This window comes from Staurois parvus, unplaced genomic scaffold (genome assembly GCF_062004578.1).
Source record: "Staurois parvus isolate SC_StPar_1 unplaced genomic scaffold, SC_StPar_1.0 ptg000191l, whole genome shotgun sequence".
In the NCBI taxonomy this organism is placed as follows: Eukaryota; Metazoa; Chordata; class Amphibia; order Anura; family Ranidae; genus Staurois; species Staurois parvus.
The window spans coordinates 8,583,829-8,609,286 of NW_028317987.1; the positions used below are offsets into that span (position 1 = coordinate 8,583,829).

Sequence of the window (25,458 nt, forward strand, 5' to 3'; positions counted from 1 at the left end):
CATCCAATAAAATCACATTTTACTGAGGTAATGCACAAGGTTGGTGCGCTTTTTGTTTCACTTTACAGTATTGGTGGGGCTTCCCCAGCCTTGTTTAGAGCCGCACAACCTTTGATGCCTTGGTGGGGAATTTCTTCAAGTTCCGGGTCCATCTATCCACCCTTGTTCTGGGCCATAGAGGGCAGGAGGGGTTGTTTTGTGTTTACACCGGCAGTACCATTACTCCAGTCACTTTCCAGGTCGTTACCATCCCCCATTATTATCACTGTCCCAGCCCTTTCCATCTGTGGGAGGAGCTGAGTCTCCACCTCCTCATTAACACTGGGAGGCCTATAACAAACGCCAATGATGACCTTTGTAGTACCGCCCCCCATGTGCAGTTCCACCCTTAATACTTCAGCCTCATCACACTCTCCATCAACTAGGTCCTCTTTCACACTCGCTCTGAGATCACTTCTCACATAGAGACAGACTCCACCCCTTTCCTGTTCCAGACACCACCCCCTTTCCTATTCCAGACAGACTCCACCCCCTTTCCTATTCCAGACAGACTCCACCCCTTTTCCTGTTCCAGACAGACTCCACCCCCTTTCCTGTTCCAGACAGACTCCACCCCTTTCCTGTTCCAGACAGACTCCACCACCTTTCCTATTTCCCCCGTCTCTCCGAAAGAGAACCTAGCCAGGAATATGAATGGCCCAGTCATGTGAGGAATGAAGCCAAGATTCAGCAATACCAATTCAATCCTAGTTCTCTTCATGCACCAAACCTTCCAACTCACCTATTGTGCTGGGCACACTTCTGGCATTGGGGAACAAACACTTTCATTCTTTGACACCTTGTTCATTCACCGACACCTTGTCCATTCACCGACACCTTGTCCATTCACCAACACCTTGTCCATTCACCGACGCCTCCTTCATTCACCGGCACCTTGTTCATTCACCAACACCTTGTCCATTCACCGACACCTCCTTCATTCACTGACACCTTGTCCATTCACTGACACCTTGTTCATTCACCGACACCTTGTCCATTCACCGACACCTCCTTCATTCACTGACACCTCCTTCATTCACTGACACCTTGTCCATTCACCGACACCTTGTTCACACGGATTTTGTGTATTTTTTATGTTCATACAAATGGTACCAATTCCACTGGTTGTAACATGGGAACCTTCTTACCATCTGCCATAGTCCTCCCCCCATCTTTCCCAATTCCACCCCCCAATAAGTACGGACATGTCTGATCTGTCTACCTCATTATAACTGAATTCTCCCTCCCCCTCCATCCTAGTTTATATACTCCTCCAGCCTTCCCATAAACCCCTCCCCCAGCACAGCAGACCCCCTTCCATGTAGGTGCAGACCATCTCTAGTATATAGGCTGCACCCCAATGAGAAATCAGCCCAGTGCTCTAGGTCAGGACTCCATTTTTATTCTTCTCCTGCCATCAACGGGCAACCCGGTCCCACACTTCATCCATGTCTTTGGGGGCCTCTCATCTCCTTATGGACTGTTTCTTCCATGATGAAGATCAGCCATGGAGTATATCTGAGGTGTATATCAGGGTGTGCTTCTTCCCCACATGAGAGCTGGGATGTCCAGAAACATCCATTTACCGCACTCAAGGCACTAATACACCTCCAGGGTTGTGTGGGGGCCCTGATGTACAGGAGGACAGGACTTCAGTGAGGAACATTTCCATCACTCAGGACAGGAATACGGCTACTCCCCCGTGTGAGATCTCTGATGTCTGTGAAGATGGGACTTATCTGAAAAACCTTTCCCGCACTCAGAACAGGAATACGGCTTCTCCCCTGTGTGAGATCTCTGATGAATGGAAAGATGGGACCTCACTGAAAAACATTTCCCACACTCAGGGCAGGAATACGGCTTCTCCCCTGTGTGAGATCTCTGATGTGTGTAAAGATGGGACTTATCTAAAAAACATTTCCCGCACTCAGGACAGGAATACGGCTTGTCCCCCGTGTGAGATCTCTGATGTTTGAAAAGACTGGACTTATCTGAAAAACATTTCCCGCACTCAGGACAGAAATACGGCTTCTCTCCTGTGTGACATCTCTTATGACTATAAAGATGGGACTTCTGTGAAAAACATTTCCCGCACTCAGGACAGGAATATGGCTTTTCCCCCGTGTGAAATCTCTGATGTGTGTGCAGACTGGACTTCAATGAATAACATTTCCCACACTCAGGACAGGAATACGACTTTTCCCCCGTGTGAGATCTCTGATGTCTGTAAAGATGGGACTTCTCTGAAAAACATTTCCCGCACTCAGGACAAGAATACGGTTTCTCCCCCGTGTGAGATCTCTGATGGATGTAAAGAATGTGCTTCAGTGAAAAACATTTCCCACACTCGGGACAGGAATACGGCTTCTCCCCTGTGTGAGATCTCTGATGTTTGTGCAGACTGGACTTCTCTGAAAAACATTTCCCACATTCAGGACAGGAATATGGCTTTTCCCCCGTGTGAGATTTCTGATGCCTGTACAAATTAGACTTGTCTGAAAAACATTTCCCGCACTCAGGACAGGAATACGGCTTCTCTTCCGTGTGAGATCTTTTATGCACATTAAGACCGGATTTAGAACAGAAACCCTTCCCGCACTCAGTACAGGAGAAGCTCTTCCCTGTTGGAAGGACGGCCCGGTCCTGCACAGTCTGAGGTTCCTCAGGATACGAGGAATCCGATGGTCCATCTACACTGGGTGGTGCCGGATGGACATTGGAGGGAGCCGGGTTTTCTCCTGGACTATACTGTGTGATGTCCTCATCGTCTACTTTCCAGTCTGGAGACAAAGTGAGACAATCCTCAGAGGTTTTCCTCATCTCCCGGCCATGGACTAAAATACAAAGACAAAGAGGATTACTAGACAGGAGCTGATTGGTTCCCCCAAACCAAGACTCCGCCCACATCAGGCAGCTTGGTCTCTGAGGAGCTTACAATTCCACCCTCAAGGGAACTAGGAAATGGCTCCTCTGATCTCCTACCAGGTCATTTCTTTATTCATGGACCTTAGTCAGAGAGTGAGGAAACAACCAGAACTGTCTTTTATAGGAGGGACAGTGATGAGGGGATTATAGGACGAGGGTCCCCACCCCCTCTATCACTCATCGCCATCTTCCCAACACAAGAAGTACTGCACTTCTTTATTTAGTCCATGATTTAGTCATGAAGAACAGCGGGGCTGAGCCCCACCAGAGGTCAGAGAGTGAGGATGGGAGGAGAACAACCAAGATGAAGACTGGACTGATCCTGAAGACCACCATCATTGGGGTATTGACTCCTCCCTCATTATCACTTTCTGTTTAAGGGTCCAAAGTTGGAGGATGTTATCACATTATTATCACCATGTAAAAGTCTGTGCTCCAATCACATCATCCGATATAAAATGTCCAGGTGGGAGGAAATGGGGGGAACAAAAGAGAATCCATATTATGTGTATATATAGCAGTGGGGGGAGGGGGAGAGCAGAAGTCAGGACTATGGAATGTAAAACATAAGAGTATATAGTGCAGAGGTCAGGAGTATGTAATGTACAACATAGAGTATATAGTGCAGGGGTCAGGAGTATGTAATGTACAACAGAGTATATAGTGCAGGGGTCAGGAGTGTGTAATGTACAACAGAGTATATAGTGCAGGGTTCAGGAGTATGGAATGTACAACATAGAGTATATAGTGCAGGGGTCAGGAGTATGTAATGTACAACAGAGTATATAGTGCAGGGTTCAGGAGTATGGAATGTACAACATAGAGTATATAGTGCAGGGGTCAGGAGGATGTAATGTACAACATAGAGTATATAGTGCAGGGGTCAGGAGTATGTAATGTACAACATAGATTATAGAGTGCAGGGGTCAGGAGTATGTAATGTACAACATAGAGTATAGAGTGCAGGGGTCAGGAGTATGTAAGGTACAACAGAGTATATAGTACAGGGGTCAAGAGTATGGAATGTACAACAGAATATAGTGCAGGGGTCAGGAGTATGTAATGTACAATATAGAGTATATAGTGCAGGGGTCAGGAGTATGTAATGTACAACACAGAGTATATAGTGCAGGGGTCAGGAGTATGTAATGTACAACATAGAGTATAGAGTGCAGGGGTCAGGAGTATGTAATGTACAACAGAGTATATAGTACAGGGGTCAAGAGTATGGAATGTACAACAGAATATAGTGCAGGGGTCAGGAGTATGTAATGTACAATATAGAGTATATAGTGCAGGGGTCAGGAGTATGTAATGTACAACGTAGAGTATATAGTGCAGGGGTCAGGAGTATGTAATGTACAACATAGAGTATAGAGTGCAGGGGTCAGGAGTATGTAATGTACAACAGAGTATATAGTACAGGGGTCAAGAGTATGGAATGTACAACAGAATATAGTGCAGGGGTCAGGAGTATGTAATGTACAACGTAGAGTATATAGTGCAGGGGTCAGGAGTATGTAATGTACAACATAGAGTATATAGTGCAGGGGTCAGGAGTATGTAATGTACAACATAGAGTATATAGTGCAGGGGTATGTAATGTACAAGTTATATAGTATAAGGGTCAGGACTCACAGTATTAGTATTCTGTAATCAGTGGAAGCCTAAATGTTTACTGTAGACAACATGTAGAAGTGAGCTGGGATTAAACCATCATGAAACAGGTTAGACTGGAGGTGAAAAAATCCTTGGACAGAGGGGTGGCTGTGAACGTGGTATACTTGGATAGAGGGGTGGCAGTGGGGTACCCCAGGGTTCAGTGTTATTAGTGGGGTACCCCAAGGTTCAGCGTTATTAGTGGGGTACCCCAAGGCTCAGTGGTATTAGCTGGTTCCTGCCCGGCCTATGGCCAGATGGTGGCCAGGCGAGCACCTCGTCCCTCCGGGTGGAAGCCATATGGCGTCCTTCCAGGCATGCGCAGTTTGCATGCCCGCAGAACCGTGCAGCGGCGCGATCTGTCACCGGCCATGTACCTCGGACACGACAGGTGACAGATCTGTGTACTGGCCCTGTTGTCAGTACCATGTGACCTGCTGTGACCAATCACTGCAGGTCACATGACAGTTGTATACAATGGATGGCTTAATTTTCTTCCCAAAAGAAGAACAAAAATTTTGAAAAAAAAAAACCCACGTTTTTCTTTGTTTCTGTTATAAAAGTTTGCAAATAAATAATTGTTCTTCATAAATTTAGGGCGAGATGTATTCTGCTACATGTCTTTGGTGAAAATAACCCAAATTAGGATTTATGATTTAGTCTGAAGGGAAGTTATAGAGTTCCCAAACTATGGGAGATATCTGAAAATTGATCAATCCTGAAGTACTGACGGCCAATCTAATTTCTAGAGGTCTAAGATTGTCAGGACAGTACAGATATCCCCCAAATGTCAGAACGGTACAGATATCCCCCAAATGTCAGGACGGTACAGATATCCCCCAAATGTCAGGACGGTACAGATATCCCCCAAATGTCAGAACGGTACAGATATCCCCCAAATGTCAGAACGGTACAGATATCCCCCAAATGTCAGAACGGTACAGATATCCCCCAAATGTCAGAACGGTACAGATATCCCCCAAATGTCAGAACGGTACAGATATCCCCCAAATGTCAAAACGGTACAGATATCCCCCAAATGTCAGAACGGTACAGATATCCCCCAAATGTCAGAACGGTACAGATATCCCCCAAATGTCAGAACGGTACAGATATCCCCCAAATGTCAGAACGGTACAGATATCCCCCAAATGTCAGAACGGTACAGATATCCCCCAAATGTCAGAACGGTACAGATATCCCTCAAATGTCAGAACAGTACAGATATCCCCCAAATGTCAGAACGGTACAGATATCGCCCAAATGTCAGAACAGTACAGATATCCCCCAAATGTCAGGACAGGACAGATATCCCCCCAAATGTCAGGACGGTACAGATATCCCCCAAATGTCAGAACGGTACAGATATCCCCCAAATGTCAGGGTGGTACAGATATCCCCTAAATGTCAAGACAGTACAAATATCCCCCAAATGTCAGGACGGTGCAGATATCCCCCAAATGTCAGGACGGTGCAGATATCCCCCAAATGTCAGGACGGTGCAGATATCCCCCAAATGTCAGGACGGTGCAGATATCCCCCAAATGTCAGGACGGTGCAGATATCCCCCAAATGTCAGGACGGTGCAGATATCCCCCAAATGTCAGGACGGTGCAGATATCCCCCAAATGTCAGGACGGTGCAGATATCCCCCAAATGTCAGGATGGTGCAGATATCCCCAAATGTCAGGACGGTACACATATCCCCCAAATGACAGGACTGTACAGATATCCCCCAAATGTCAGATAAGTACTGATATCCCCCAAATGTCAGAACGGTACAGATATCCCCAAATGTCAGGACGGTACAGATATCCCCCAAATGTCAGGACGGTACAGATATCCCTCAAATGTCAGGACGGTACAGATATCCCCCAAATGTCAGGACGGTACAGATATCCTCCAAATGTCAGGACGGTACAGATATCCCCCAAATGTCAGAACGGTACAGATATCCCCCAAATGTCAGGACGGTACAGATATCCCCCAAATGTCAGGACGGTACAGATATCCCCCAAATGTCAGGACGGTACAGATATCCCCCAAATGTCAGGACGGTACAGATATCCCCCAAATGTCAGGACAGTACAGATATCCCCCAATTTTTACTTTGGGTACAATGTTGTATGATCGTGCAGTTGTCATGCAAAGTGTGAGAGCGCTGAAACCTGAAAAATGGCCTGGGCAGGAAGGGGGAAAAAGTGCCCGGTATGGAAGGGGTTAGTGGGGTACCCCAAGGTTCAGTGTTGGGACCCCGACTTAATAATATATTTATAAACAATATAGGGTCTGATATTAAAAAACCCAAGGGGGATATGATCTCCATGTATAATACATAAGGGGGGATATGATCTCCATGTATAATACATAAGGGAGATATGATCTCCATGTATAATACATAAGGGGGGATATGATCTCCATGTATAATACATAAGGGGGGATATGATCTCCATGTATAATACATAAGGGGGGGATATGATCTCCATGTATAATACATAAGGGGGGGATATGATCTCCATGTATAATACATAAGGGGGGATATGATCTCCATGTATAATACATAAGGGGGGATATGATCTCCATGTATAATACATAAGGGGGGATATGATCTCCATGTATAATACATAAGGGAGATATGATCTCCATGTATAATACATAAGGGGGGATATGATCTCCATGTATAATACATAAGGGGGGGATATGATCTCCATGTATAATACATAAGGGAGATATGATCTCCATGTATAATACATAAGGGGGGATATGATCTCCATGTATAATACATAAGGGGGGGATATGATCTCCATGTATAATATATAAGGGGGGGATATGATCTCCATGTATAATACATAAGGGGGGGATATGATCTCCATGTATAATACATAAGGGGGGATATGATCACCATGTATAATACATAAGGGGGATATGATCTCCATGTATAATACATAAGGGGGGATATGATCTCCATGTATAATACATAAGGGGGGATATGATCTCCATGTATAATACATAAGGGAGATATGATCTCCATGTATAATACATAAGGGGGGATATGATCTCCATGTATAATACATAAGGGGGATATGATCTCCATGTATAATACATAAGGGGGGATATGATCACCATGTATAATACATAAGGGGGATATGATCTCCATGTATAATACATAAGGGGGATATGATCTCCATGTATAATACATAAGGGGGGATATGATCTCCATGTATAATACATAAGGGGGATATGATCTCCATGTATAATACATAAGGGGGGATATGATCTCCATGTATAATACATAAGGGGGGATATGATCACCATGTATAATACATAAGGGGGATATGATCTCCATGTATAATACATAAGGGGGGATATGATCTCCATGTATAATACATAAGGGGGGGATATGATCTCCATGTATAATACATAAGGGGGGGATATGATCTCCATGTATAATATATAAGGGGGGGATATGATCTCCATGTATAATACATAAGGGGGGGATATGATCTCCATGTATAATACATAAGGGGGGATATGATCACCATGTATAATACATAAGGGGGATATGATCTCCATGTATAATACATAAGGGGGGATATGATCTCCATGTATAATACATAAGGGGGGATATGATCACCATGTATAATACATAAGGGGGGATATGATCTCCATGTATAATACATAAGGGGGGATATGATCACCATGTATAATACATAAGGGGGATATGATCTCCATGTATAATACATAAGGGGGGATATGATCTCCATGTATAATACATAAGGGGGGATATGATCTCCATGTATAATACATAAGGGGGGATATGATCACCATGTATAATACATAAGGGGGGATATGATCTCCATGTATAATACATAAGGGGGGATATGATCTCCATGTATAATACATAAGGGGGGATATGATCTCCATGTATAATACATAAGGGGGGATATGATCTCCATGTATAATACATAAGGGGGGATATGATCACCATGTATAATACATAAGGGGGGATATGATCACCATGTATAATACATAAGGGGGGATATGATCACCATGTATAATACATAAGGGAGGATATGATCACCATGTATAATACATAAGGGGGGATATGATCACCATGTATAATACATAAGGGGGATATGATCTCCATGTATAATACATAAGGGGGGATATGATCTCCATGTATAATACATAAGGGGGGATATGATCTCCATGTATAATACATAAGGGGGATATGATCTCCATGTATAATACATAAGGGGGGATATGATCTCCATGTATAATACATAAGGGGGGGATATGATCTCCATGTATAATACATAAGGGGGGATATGATCTCCATGTATAATACATAAGGGGGGATATGATCTCCATGTATAATACATAAGGGGGGATATGATCTCCATGTATAATACATAAGGGGGGATATGATCTCCATGTATAATACATAAGGGGGGATATGATCTCCATGTATAATACATAAGGGGGGATATGATCACCATGTATAATGCATAAGGGGGGATATGATCTCCATGTATAATACATAAGGGGGGATATGATCTCCATGTATAATACATAAGGGGGGATATGATCTCCATGTATAATACATAAGGGGGATATGATCTCCATGTATAATACATAAGGGGGGGATATGATCTCCATGTATAATACATAAGGGGGATATGATCTCCATGTATAATACATAAGGGGGGATATGATCACCATGTATAATGCATAAGGGGGATATGATCTCCATGTATAATACATAAGGGGGGATATGATCTCCATGTATAATACATAAGGGGGGGATATGATCTCCATGTATAATACATAAGGGGGATATGATCTCCATGTATAATACATAAGGGGGGATATGATCACCATGTATAATACATAAGGGGGGATATGATCTCCATATATAATACATAAGGGGGGGATATGATCTTCATGTATAATACATAAGGGGGGATATGATCTCCATGTATAATACATAAGGGGGATATGATCTCCATGTATAATACATAAGGGGGGATATGATCTCCATGTATAATACATAAGGGGGGGATATGATCTCCATGTATAATACATAAGGGGGGATATGATCTCCATGTATAATACATAAGGGGGGTATGATCTCCATGTATAATACATAAGGGGGGGGATATGATCTCCATGTATAATACATAAGGGGGGATATGATCTCCATGTATAATACATAAGGGGGGATATGATCTCCATGTATAATACATAAGGGGGGGATATGATCTCCATGTATAATACATAAGGGGGGGATATGATCTCCATGTATAATACATAAGGGGGATATGCTCTCCATGTATAATACATAAGGGGGGGTATGATCTCCATGTATAATACATAAGGGGGGATATGATCTCCATGTATAATACATAAGGGGGGGATATGATCTCCATGTATAATACATAAGGGGGATATGATCTCCATGTATAATACATAAGGGGGGATATGATCTCCATGTATAATACATAAGGGGGGATATGCTCTCCATGTATAATACATAAGGGGGGGTATGATCTCCATGTATAATACATAAGGGGGGATATGATCTCCATGTATAATACATAAGGGGGATATGATCTCCATGTATAATACATAAGGGGGGATATGATCTCCATGTATAATACATAAGGGGGATATGATGTCAGAAGCTGCAGACATCACAGGGGGTCCCTATACCCGGTGGGAGGTCTGAGAGCAGCCATGATGTCAGTACATTGGAGCTGGTGATAGTGAAAGGTATTGAGGAACCAAATGTACCCGGTTCAGTCTAGTTTGTAAATAGAGCGGCCTGGGATACATGGTAAGAGGGAACTTCCACAACAAAAACAAGAGTGTGTGGGGTCCTCCTTACAAATACATAGCAGACCTTTATCCTTTTTTTTTTTTTTTTTTTTTTTTTTTAAAGAATCTGTATTGGGTTTTCAATTTTACAAAACCTGAGCAGGTTAAATATTCTAAGGATGTATCTCAACAACATAGCACTTTTAGTAGTTGTACTGACATAATAACCAACACAGGCGACAGTAATAGATTTGTATAGATAATCTAAACAAAGAAATTCTCCAAGTATGTGATATCCCTGAAGAGTTTTCAGAATAGGAAGAGAAGTCAGTTGTTTACAGCAGTATCATCAGGAAAATCTGAGCGGAGATTCTGAAAAAAACAACTGTTTAGAAAAAAGGAGAGGGGTGTTGTGAGTCAGATGTAGAAGGATGTGTAAAAGTATGTGAGAACATACCGAGGTATATAGGTGATAGCAGGTTGTGGCGTAATGGCTATGTGCCGAAGAACTGAGACTATGATGAGTGTCATGTATATGGGTCGAAAACTACTGTAGGAAGAAGAAGAAACGTTGTGAAAGAAGATAGAAATAGAGAGAGAAGACGACGATAAGTTAAAGGGAGCAATAGAGAGAAAAGGTGGGAGAGAGCTGAGACTGAAGAACAAGGAGAAAAGAGAAGGGTAGATGAAGTAGCAGCGGGCTGGAGGGGTCCTTCCCAGAAGACATTGTACGAAGATGAAGGGTGAATTAAGGAGATAGGGGGTGGCAGAAGAAGGCAATATGGGGTGACCCTTATCCTGGATGGGAGTCTGGTATAGATATAAATGGGGGAAGCCCACACAATAAAGAAGGCTGGGGGTCCTCCCCAGATCATGCACCCCTCCCCTAAACCATGCCAGGACATGTGCCCTCAGTATGGGGAGCGTATGTTGTAAAGGACCTCTTCCCCACAACCCTGACCCAGGGGGGTCTCCTGGTGGGGGACATATTGGAATCTGGAATCCCCCCTTCAAATAAGAGGGCTCTCAGCTACCTCCCCCACATGAATGTGTAAGGGTACGTATACCCCGGGGTACTCATTCAGAAAGAAATAATGACGTCACCCACACCACATGACTCGTCCTTTATTAATAAACAAAGATTTCCCCAAAGTAATCCCTCGTCACTCATCCAACAATGCAGATCTACATCATTAATAATGAACGATGCCCAATGAGAAAACACATGCTGATCCATTTCCAGCAACTACTCACCATGGATGACAACTGACAGTGACTATGGAGGAAGAGGACGGACATGACTATGGAGGAAGAGGACGGACGTGACTATGGAGGAAGAGGACGGACGTGACTATGGAGGAAGAGGACGGGCGTGACTATGGAGGAAGAGGACGGGCGTGACTATGGAGGAAGAGGACGGGCGTGACTATGGAGGAAGAGGACGGGCGTGACTATGGAGGAAGAGGACGGACGTGACTATGGAGGGAGAGGACGGACATGACGGGGGGTTACTGGGTGTAAATAGAAAATCACATCTTATTACCTCCTCTGCTGCAACTTGTACCAAAGTCTCCTCTATACTTCCTCCCTCATGGAACTTCCTGTCTGTACCTGATATCACATCCTGTCTGTAGATGACATCACTTCCTGTCTGTACTGATATTGCTTCCTGTCAGTTCCTAATATCATTTTCTGTCTGTACCTGACATCACTTCCTGTCTTCCATAGAGTCTTATTGTTTGTGTAAAGGCGAGAACATCACCTTGTGGAGCTCAGAGGAAGTGCAGCCCAGAGAAATGTCTCCCTGAACATGGCCTTGTTCTGAGTTCAGCTTTTTGAATGTTTTGTCATATTTGCCCATTAATTATCCTTTGTGGGGAAGTTACAGACCTGGGTTATCCAATCTAATCCATATGATGGCAATCGGCCTATAAAATCCTCCATAACTCAGCAGCAATGTCCCGAGGATTACATCTTATTCATATAATTTTCTCTGCCTGGGGCCATAGTTGGGCCTGGAGGAGACTTGTCACATGAAGGATTCTCATCAGCTGCACTCTGTAATTAGCTCCCTCTTGATATTGCATTCAGTTGATGATGAAATAACTCCATACATCTGAACCCGACCCATCTCCACGCAGCAGCTGACCGTCTGTATGACAGCATCCTCCCTCTGTCATGCCCTGACCTGGCCACGACTACATACGACTCACTGTCAGCTGCCCTTGACTCCCCTAACCACTCGTAGCATTAGACCCCGACCGCTTCAAGCCTGGCAAAACGATCACACAAAATGCTTCAAACGACGCAGTCGCATGCTGGAGCGCTTATGGCGCAAAACCAGATCCCCTCGCGCATTCTCCCTCTATAAAGCTGCCTACCTCTACTACACCACCTCCCTCCACGCCGCCAAGTAAGCCTGTTTCATAACCCTTATCAACACCCTCTCCACCTGTCCTCGTCGGCTCTTCTCCACCTTCAATTCCCTGCTCTCTCCCCCCCACCCCCACCCAGCACCTCATTCACCGCCCACGGGATTGCCACTCACTTCCAAAACAAGATTGACATAATCCGTAAGGACATTGTCAACTCACAATACACCTCTCCACCCAGCCTCCCACCCTCCATCAACCCCTTAACCCTCCCCTCCCCAACCTGATAGCCGCACTACCCCCCACTATACCTAATGCCCCGCACATCACCTCGCCAACACTCCACTCCTTCAGCCCAACTACCCCCAAGGAGGTCTCTAAGGTCTTCACTGAAGCCCGCCTCACCATTTGCCCCCTGGACCCTATCCCCTCACAGCTCCTCCAGTCACCCCCCCTCCATCATTCGCTCCCTCACCCACATCTTCAATCTCTCCCTCTCCACCGGCACCTTCCCCTCCCCTCTGAAGCACGCACACATCACCCCCATACTCAAAAAACCCTCCCTTGACCCCACCAACCTTAACAACCTTAGACCAATCTCCTTGTTGCCCTTCAATTCCAAGCTCCTTGAGCGCCTGGTCTACAATCGCCTAAGCGCCCACCTCACTGATAACAACCTCCTTGACCCCCTACAGTCTGGCTTTCGTCCCCTGCACTCCACCGAAACTGCCCTACTTAAAATCACCAATGACCTGCTAACTGCCAAAGCCAATGGCCACTATTCTATCCTCCTGCTCCTCAACCTCTCTGCAGCCTTCAACACTGTTGACCACCCTCTCCTCCTTGCCAAACTGCACTCCCTTGACATCAAGGACGCTGCTCTCTCCTGGTTCGCCTCCTACCTTTCCCAACGCTTCTTCAGCATCACCTACAACACTGCCACCTTACCCTCCCTCTCTGCGGGGTCCCCCAAGGCTCTGTCCTTGGGCCCCTCCTCTTCTCCTTCTATACCTCCTCCCTTGGCAAACTTATTCACTCCCACAGCTTCAATTACCACCTCTATGCCGACGACACCCAAATTTAGCTCTCCACCCCCACCTCACCCCCTCACTCTCTGCCCGCATTGCCCACCTCCTAAACGACATATCAGACTGGATGTCGCTCCACTTCCTCAAACTTAATCTATCCAAAACCGAGCTCCTGGTCTTCCCCCCACCCCGTGCCCCCCATCCTCTCTATCACTACTAACAACGCCACCATCTCTCCCACCCCACACGACAAAGTCCTGGGTGTCACCCTGGACTCCCACCTCTCCTTCCTACCCCATATCCAACTATGTTTTACATTACATACTCCTGACCCCTGCACTATATAATCCATGTTGTACATTATATACTCCTGGCCCTGCACTATATACTCTGTTGTATATTACTTACTCCTCACACACTCACTATATACTCTATGTTGTACATTATATACTCCTGACCCCTGCACTATATACTCTGTTGTACATTACATCCTCCTGACCCCTGCACTATGGAAAAATCCCAGTGAAACCTGTGATCCGGTGCTGTGCAGGAATAATAGGTGAAATGCACACTCACCAGAGACGCAATTTAACTAAACATTTGTGTCATATACACCAGAGGTCACATTTGGTTGTAGATGGAGCGTGGCCTGGAATGGATGACTCCGCGATGAATGATGGAACATCTGGAGGACCCCTTAATAAGTCTGGCTGAAGATGGGATCTGCTGATTACAGCTCTCCTCTGGGCCTTGGGATGGTCACCTGGTGGTCCTGGGGGGTTAAATGCTCGATGTGGAGCAGAAAGGAATACCCATAGTGTAGTATTTTAAGTAGAACCAAAAAATGAATTTATTAAAGATTAAAACAGAAAAGACACACTTCTTAGGTACTGTAGTATAAAACAATCCTCGTGCAGAAAGGATGTGATAGAATTGAATACAGCATAACACTGACCAGCTGGAAAAAGGAGTGGCCGCCAGAGCTCCCTGTTCCAGTGGCTTGACGTCACAGCTAGCAAGGGCTTCTCCTTGACGTGCGTTTCGTATCACACGTACATCATCAGAAGAGTAAGCACTATAACTGTCGGACGTCAGGATGGCTATATATATAGTGTGTGTTCCCTGCACTATATACTGTATGTTGTACATTACATACTCCTGACCCCTGCACTATGAACTCTATGTTGTACATTACATACTTCTGGCCCCTGCACTATAAACACTGTGTTGTACATTACATACTCCTTACCCCTGCACTATATACTCTGTGTTGTAAACTACATACTCCTGACCCCTGCACTATATACTCCGTGTTGTACACTACATACTCCTGACCCCTGCACTATATACTCCGTGTTGTACATTACATACTCCTGACCCCTGCACTATATACTCTGTGTTTATATTACATACTCCTGACCTCTGCACTATATACTCCATGTTGTACATTACATACTCCTGACCCCTGCACTATATACTCTATGTTGTACATTACATATTCCTGACCCCTGCACTATATACTCTATGTTGTACATTTACATACTCCTGACCCCTGCACTATATACACTATGTTGTACACTACATACTCCTGACCCCTGCACTATATATATTCTATGTTGTACATTCCATACTCCTGACCCCTGCACTATATACTCTATATTGTACATTACATACTCCTGACCCCTGCACTAAATACTCTATGTGGTACATTATATACTCCTGACCCCTGCACTATATACTCTGTGTTGTACACTACATACTCCTGACCCCTGCACTATTTACTCTATGTTGGACATTCCATACTCCTGACCCCTGCACTATATACTCTATGTTGTACATTACATTTTCCTGACCCCTGCACTATATACTCTGTGTTGTAAATTACATACTCCTGACCCCAGCACTATATATGTTGTACATTACATACTCCTGACCCCTGCACTATATACTCTATGTTGTACATTACATATTCCTGACCCCTGCACTATATACTCTATGTTGTACATTTACATACTACTGACCCCTGCACTATATACACTATGTTGTACACTACATACTCCTGACCCCTGCACTATATATTCTATGTTGTACATTACATACTCCTGACCCCTGCACTATATACTCTATGTTGTACATTTACATACTCCTGACCCCAGCACTATATACTCTATGTTGTACACTACATACTCCTGACCCCTGCACTATATACTCTATGTTGTACATTTACATACTCCTGACCCCAGCACTATATACTCTATGTTGTACACTACATACTCCTGACCCCTGCACTATATACTCTACGTTGTACACTACATACTCCTGACCTTTGCACTATATACTCTACGTTGTACATTACATACTCTTGACCCCTGCACTATATACTCTACGTTGTACACTACATACTCCTGACCCCTGCACTATATATATTCTATGTTGTACATTACATACTCCTGACCCCTGCACTAAATACTCTATGTGGTACATTATATACTCCTGACCCCTGCACTATATACTCTGTGTTGTACACTACATACTCCTGACCCCTGCACTATATACTCTATGTTGGACATTCCATACTCCTGACCCCTGCACTATATACTCTATGTTGTACATTACATTTTCCTGACCCCTGCACTATATACTCTGTGTTGTACATTACATACTCCTGACCCCAGCACTATATATATGTTGTACATTGCATACTCCTGACCCCTGCACTATATACTCTATGTTGTACATTACATATTCCTGACCCCTGCACTATATACTCTATGTTGTACATTTACATACTCCTGACCCCTGCACTATATATTCTATGTTGTATATTACATACTCCTGACCCCTGCACTATATACTCTATGTTGTACATTTACATACTCCTGACCCCAGCACTATATACTCTACGTTGCACACTACATACTCCTGACCCCTGCACTATATACTCTACGTTGTACACTACATACTCCTGACCTTTGCACTATATACTCTACGTTGTACATTACATACTCCTGACCCCTGCACTATATACTCTACGTTGTACATTACATACTCCTGACCCCTGCACTATATACTCTACATTGTACATTTACATCCTCCTGACCCCTGCACTATATACTCTATGTTGTACACTACATACTCCTGACCCCTGCACTATATACTCTATGTTGTTCATTACATACTCCTGACCCCTGCACTATATACTCTATGTTGTACACTACATACTTCTGACCTCTGCAATATATACTCTATGTTGTACATTACACACTTCTGACCCCTGCACTATATACTCTAGGTTGTACATTACATACTCCTGACCCCTGCACTATATACTCTATGTTGTACATTACATATACTGACCCCTGCACTATATACTCTACATTGTACATTACATACTCCTGACCCCTGCACTATATACTCTACATTGTACATTTACATACTCCTGACCCCTGCACTATATACTCTATGTTGTACACTACATACTCCTGACCCCTGCACTATATACTCTATGTTGTTCATTACATACTCCTGACCCCTGCACTATATACTCCATGTTGTACACTACATACTTCTGACCTCTGCACTATATACTCTATGTTGTACATTCCACACTTCTGACCCCTGCACTATATACTCTATGTTGTACATTACATACTCCTGACCCCTGCACTATATACTCTATGTTGTACACTACATACTCCTGACCCCTGCACTATATACTCTATGTTGTACATTACATACTCCTGACCCCTGCACTATATACTCTATGTTGTACATTCCACACTCCTGACCCCTGCACTATATACTCTATGTTGTACATTCTATACTCCTGACCCCTGCACTATATACTCTTTGTTGTACACTACATACTCCTGACCTCTGCACTATATACACTATGTTGTACATTCCACACTCCTGACCCCTGCATTATATACTCTATATTGTACATTACATACTCCTGCCCCTGCACTATATACTCCATGTTGTACATTTCATACTCCTGACCCCTGAACTATATACTCCATGTTGTACATTACATACTCCTGACCCCTGTACTATATACTCTATGTTGTACATTACATACTCCTGACCCCTGCACTATATACTCTATGTTGTACATTACATACTCCTGACCCCTGCACCATATACTCCATGTTGTACATTCCATACTCCTGACCCCTGCACTATATACTCTATGTTGTACATTACATACTCCTGACCCCTGCAATATATACTCTATGTTGTACATTACATACTCCTGACCCCTGCACTATATACTCTGTGTTGTACATTACATCCTCCTGACCCCTGCATTATATACTCCATGTTGTACATTACATACTCCTGACCCCTGCACTATATACTCTACGTTGTACATTACATACTCCTGACCCCTGCACTATATACTCTATATTGTACATTTACATACTCCTGACCCCTGCACTATATTCTCTATGTTGTACACTACATACTCCTGACCCCTGCACTATATACTCTATGTTGTTCATTACATACTCCTGACCCCTGCACTATATACTCTATGTTGTACATTACATACTCCTGACCCCTGCACTATATACTATATGTTGTATATTACATACTCCTGACCCCTGCACTATATACTCTATGTTGTACATTACATACTCCTGACCCCTGCAATATATACTCTATGTTGTACATTACATACTCCTGACCCCTGCACCATATACTCCATGTTGTACATTCCATACTCCTGACCCCTGCACTATATACTCTATGTTGTACATTACATACTCCTGACCCCTGCAATATATACTCTATGTTGTACATTACATACTCCTGACCCCTGCACTATATACTCTGTGTTGTACATTACATCCTCCTGACCCCTGCATTATATACTCCATGTTGTACATTACATACTCCTGACCCCTGCACTATATACTCTACGTTGTACATTACATACTCCTGACCCCTGCACTATATACTCTATATTGTACATTTACATACTCCTGACCCCTGCACTATATTCTCTATGTTGTACACTACATACTCCTGACCCCTGCACTATATACTCTATGTTGTTCATTACATACTCCTGACCCCTGCACTATATACTCTATGTTGTACATTACATACTCCTGACCCCTGCACTATATACTATATGTTGTATATTACATACTCCTGACCCCTGCACTATATACTCTATGTTGTACATTACATACTCCTGACCCCTGCAATATATACTCTATGTTGTACATTACATACTCCTGACCCCTGCACTATATACTCTGTGTTGTACATTACATCCTCCTGACCCCTGCACTATATACTCCATGTTGTACATTACATACTCCTGACCCCTGCACTATATACTCTACGTTGTACATTACATACTCCTGACCCCTGCACTATATACTCTATATTGTACATTTACATACTCTTGACCCCTGCACTATATTCTCTATGTTGTACACTACATACTCCTGACCCCTGCACTATATACTCTATGTTGTTCATTACATACTCCTGACCCCTGCACTATATACTCTATGTTGTACATTACATACTCCTGACTCCTGCACTATATACTATATGTTGTATATTACATACTCCTGACCCCTGCACTATATACTCTATGTTGTACATTACATACTCCTGACCCCTGCACTATATACTCTATGTTGTACACTACATACTCCTGACCCCTGCACTATATACTCTATGCTGTACATTACATACTCCTGACCCCTGCACTATATACTCTATGTTGTACATCCCACACTCCTGACCCCTGCACTATATACTCTATGTTGTACATTCTATACTCCTGACCCCTGCACTATATACTCTTTGTTGTACACTACATACTCCTGACCTCTGCACTATATACTCTATGTTGTACATTCCACACTCCTGACCCCTGCATTATATACTCTATGTTGTACATTACATACTCCTGACCCCTGCACTGTATACTCTATGTTGTACATTCCACACTCCTGACCCCTGCACTATATACTCTATGTTGTACATTACATACTCCTGACCCCTGCACTATATACTCCATGTTGTACACTACATACTCCTGACCCCCGCACTATATACTCTATGTTGTACATTACATACTCCTGACCCCTGCACTATATACTCCATGTTGTACATTCCATACTCCTGACCCCTGCACTATATACTCCATGTTGTACATTACATACTCCTGACCCCTGCACTATATACTCTATGTTGTACATTACATACTCCTGACCCCTGCACTATATACTCTATGTTGTACATTACATACTCCTGACCCCTGCACTATATACTCTATGTTGTACATTACATACTCCTGACCCCTGCACTATATACTCTATGTTGTACATTACATACTCCTGACCCCTGCACTATATACTCTGTTGTATATTACATACTCCTGACCCCTGCACTATATACTCTATGTTGTACATTATATACTCCTGACCCCTGCACTATATACTCTATGTTGTACATTACATACTCCTGACCCCTGCACTATATACTCTATGTTGTACATTACATACTCCTGACCCCTGCACTATATACTCCATGTTGTACATTCCATACTCCTGACCCCTGCACTATATACTCTATGTTGTACATTACATACTCCTGACCCCTGCACTATATACTCCATGTTGTACATTCCATACTCCTGACCCCTGCACTATATACTCTATGTTGTACATTACATACTCCTGACCCCTGCACTATATACTCTATGTTGTACATTACATACTCCTGACCCCTGCACTATATACTCTATGTTGTACATTACATACTCCTGACCCCTGCACTATATACTCTATGTTGTACATTATATACTCCTGACCCCTGCACTATATACTCTATGTTGTACATTACATACTCCTGACCCCTGCACTATATACTCTATGTTGTACATTACATACTCCTGACCCCTGCACTATATACTCCATGTTGTACATTCCATACTCCTGACCCCTGCACTATATTCTCTATGTTGTACATTACATACTCCTGACCCCTGCACTATATACTCCATGTTGTACATTCCATACTCCTGACCCCTGCACTATATACTCTATGTTGTACATTACATACTCCTGACCCCTGCACTATATACTCTATGTTGTACATTACATACTCCTGACCCCTGCACTATATACTCTATGTTGTACATTACATCCTCCTGACCCCTGCACTATATACTCTATGTTGTACATTACATTCTCCTGACCCCTGCACTATATACTCTATGTTGTACATTACATTCTCCTGACCCCTGCACTATATACTCTATGTTGTACATTCCATACTCCTGACCCCTGCACTATATACTCTATGTTGTACATTCCATACTCCTGACCCCTGCACTATATACTCTATGTTGTACATTATATACTCCTGACCCCTGCACTATATACTCTATGTTGTACATTACATACTCCTGACCCCTGCACTATATACTCTATGTTGTACATTACATACTCCTGACCCCTGCACTATATACTCCATGTTGTACATTCCATACTCCTGACCCCTGCACTATATTCTCTATGTTGTACATTACATACTCCTGACCCCTGCACTATATACTCTATGTTGTACATTACATACTCCTGACCCCTGCACTATATACTCTATGTTGTACATTACATCCTCCTGACCCCTGCACTATATACTCTATGTTGTACATTACATTCTCCTGACCCCTGCACTATATACTCTATGTTGTACATTACATTCTCCTGACCCCTGCACTATATACTCTATGTTGTACATTCCATACTCCTGACCCCTGCACTATATACTCTATGTTGTACATTCCATACTCCTGACCCCTGCACTATATACTCTATGTTGTACATTACATCCTCCTGACCCCTGCACTATATACTCTATGTTGTACATTACATCCTCCTGACCCCTGCACTATATACTCTATGTTGTACATTACATTCTCCTGACCCCTGCACTATATACTCTATGTTGTACATTACATTCTCCTGACCCCTGCACTATATACTCTATGTTGTACATTACATACTCCTGACCCCTGCACTATATACTCTATGTTGTACATTACATTCTCCTGACCCCTGCACTATATACTCCATGTTGTACACTACATTATTCTGATACTATATAGTTTTTTTAAGAATACCCAACATTTGTCATTGCTCGGTGAATGTGTGTCACATTCTTTTAGTTAACTTTTTAAAAACAGACCTCTAAGTGTTTGTGAAATCTCCCACCAGAAAATGTACTCAGCCAATCACGGACTCCTTATTTTTTTTCTTCTTCCGCCATCAATGGCCGACCCGGTCCCACACTTCATCCATGTCTTTGGGGGTCTCTGATCTCCTTATGAACTGTTCCTTCCATGATGAAGATCAGCCATGGAGTATATCTGAGGTGTATATCAGGGTGTGCTTCTTCCCCACATGAGAGCTGGGATGTCCAGCAACATTCATCTAGAAGACATTTCCCGCACTGAAGGCACTAATACACCTCCAGGGTTGTGTGGGATCCCTGATGTACAGGAAGACAGGACTTCAGTGAGGATTATTTCCCTCACTCAGGACAGGAAAGTGGCTTCTCCCCATATGAGATCTCTGATGTTTGTAAAGATGGGACTTCTGTGAAAAACATTTTCGGCACTCAGGGCAGGAATACGGCTTCTCCACTGTGTGAGATCTCTGTTGTATGTAAAGACCGACCTTCACTGAAAAACATGTCCCGCACTCCAGACAGAAATACGGCTTCTCCCCTGTGTGAGATCTCTGATGTGTGTGAAGACTGGACTTCACTGTAAAACATTTCCCGCACTCAGGAGAGGAATATGGCTTTTCCCCTGTGTGAGATCTCTGATGTTTGTAAAGACTGTACTTCACTGAAAAGCATTTCCCGCACTCAGAACATACTGTAAATATGGCTTCTCCCCTGTGTGAGATCTCTGATGCCTGTAAAGACTGGATTTCTCTGAAAAACATTTCCCGCACTCAGGACAGGAATATGGCTTCTCTCCCACATGAGTTCTCTGATGTGTGTAAAGATTGGACTTGTCTGAAAAACATTTCCTGCACTCAGGACAGGAATACGGCTTCTCCCCTGTGTGAGATCTCCGATGTCTGGAAAGATCGGACTTATAACGGAAACATTTCCCGCACTCAGTACAGGAGAAGCTCTTCCCTGTTGGAAGGCCGGCCCGGTCCCGTACAGTCTGAGGTTCCTCAGGATACGAGGAATCTGATGGTCCATCTACACTGGGTGGTGCCGGATGGACATTGGAGGGAGCCGGGTTTTCTCCTGGACTATACTGTGTGATGTCCTCATCTTCCACTTTCCAGTCTGGAGACAAAGTGAGACAATCCTCGGAGGTTTTCCTCATCTCCCGGCCATGGACTAAAATACAAAGACAAAGAGGATTACTAGACAGGAGCTGATTGGTTCCCCCAAACCAAGACTCCGCCCACATCGGGCAGGTTGGTCTCTGAGGAGCTTACAATTCCACCCTCAAGGGAACTAGGAAATGGCTCCTCTGATCTCCTACCAGGTCATTTCTTTATTCATGGACCTTAGTCAGAGAGTGAGGAAACAACCAGAACTGTCTTTTATAGGAGGGACAGTGATGAGGGGATTATAGGACGAGGGTCCCCACCCCCTCTATCACTCATCGCCATCTTCCCAACACAAGAAGTACTGCACTTCCTTATTTAGTCCATGATTTAGTCATGAAGAACAGCAGGGCTGAGCCCCACCAGAGGTCAGAGAGTGAGGATGGGGGGAGAACAACCAAGATGAAGACTGGACTGATCCTGAAGACCACCATCATTGGGGTATTGACTCCTCCCTCACAGAGGGGGTGAGGTGAGGGGTAGAGAGATAGATTTGTGTGTCGTCGGCATATAGGTGGTAGTTGAAGCTGTGAGAGTGTATGAGTTGGCCAAGTGAGGAGGTGTAGATGGAGAAGAGAAGGGGCCCAAGGACAGAGCCTTGAGGGACCCCAACAGAGAGGGGGAGTGAGGGGGAGGTGGTAGAATTATAGGTAACGCTGAAAGAGCATTGTGATAGATAGGATGAGAGCCAGGAGAGAGCAGAATCTCTGAGGCCGAGGGAGTGTAGTTTTTTTTTTGAGGAGGGGGTGGTTGACTGTGTCGAAGGCCGCAGAGAGGTCAAGGAGTAGGAGCACTGAATAGTGGCCATTAGCTTTGGCGGTTAGCAGGTCGTTGGAGAGTTTTAGTAAGGCAGTTTCGGTGGAGTGTAGGGGATGGAAGCCGGACTGTAGGGGATCAAGGAGGTTGTTGTCATTGAGGTGAGAGCTTAGGCGGGTGTAGACTAGGCGCTCGAGGAGTTTGGATGTAAATGGGAGCAGGGAGATGGGTCTGAGGTTGTTTGGGTCATTGGGATCCAGGGAGATATAGTTTAATTCCGTGTTATTAGAGATACAGTATTCAGTAATCACTCAGAGACATATGTTCTTCAATTAGCATCTGAAAGGACAGAGCAGCATTTAGGAGGTGACACCTAGATGCCAAAACAACTTTCCAATCTATGTAGCCAGAATTTGCCACCTTCCTGAACCTGAAACTAAAGCTCTAGCTATTTCGGCTACATGAATCAGCAGGAGACTGAGAAAAGCCTCAGAAATGTCTGCCAGCTTTGATTTATATCCACAGATCAGAAGAATCTATTTCATCTCTCATAAAAGTTAAAATATTAGTTGCAGAAAGATGAAAATAATTCCTTCTGATTGGACACATTTTAGGTTCCATCTACATGTAAAAGTATATTTGTAGCCTCTGTAGAATCCCGGAGAAATGCACAAAACAGTATATGGCGCCCGATTGCAACAATGATTGGTACTGACGCCATCGGATTTACGCTCTAGTGTTGGAAATTCTATCCCTGACAGAAGTGAACAGAACCGTTCCTGGCCCATTCAGCTCTGGGCACTTTAGAACACAAAACGTCCTGTGGGCTCGTACAGGAACACCCCCCAGGGTTGATTGGCCAAGGGCTAAAGTCCCACCCACATCCATATTTCAATAAACTGAGGACCCTGAGATATGGACGGGGTGATTCGTACGGAGCCGGTTCCATATGACTGGCGAATCGTGGACTTTCTTTGACTTGCTCCAGTCACAGGATAAATCTTGGTAAAAGTTGTATTTCTGTTTTTATTCCCTTTTTGTTTTACAGTGAATAGCCAATTGTGTGTCTTTTTGTCTTTCTTGGTTTTTTTAAATTCCTTTTTTCTTTGTACATATTTTATGCACTGCCCACTTTTGGGATATTAAATTCTAAAATGAATAAAGAGTCTTCTTTGTACTAAGTTCGGGTTCCTATCTCTGGAGACATTGTTGTATTGTAGCATTTACTGTATGTGCTCGGTCTTATTGCCAACTTGTATGCAATTGTACTGTGTGTTGGCAGATTACATTCAGATTGTAAACTAGCAGATCTTCCAGATGGAGATGTGTGTGTGTGTGGTGTCTCAGCAGACCAGTCCGCGGACAAATTGTTGGGTGGTGGCAAGCTACTGTTTGTTGTGTGGGGGCGTGTGGAAAGTGGAAGAGTGATTAACACCGGGGTTCCAGCTTGTAGGATAGCTGGAGGAATCCTAG

General features: G+C 43.8%; 1 protein-coding gene across 1 annotated transcript in view; it reads right to left on the reverse strand.

Moving 5' to 3' along the window:
* The window catches only part of LOC149461971 (uncharacterized), a 208,482-nt gene that overhangs the window by 143,487 nt on the left and 39,537 nt on the right, over positions 1 to 25,458 (reverse strand). Inside the window, exon 4 of the mRNA XM_089677773.1 lies at positions 1,735 to 2,550. Coding sequence (XP_089533899.1) covers positions 1,735 to 2,550 — 816 coding nt within the window. The remainder of the gene's footprint in view (positions 1 to 1,734; positions 2,551 to 25,458) is intronic.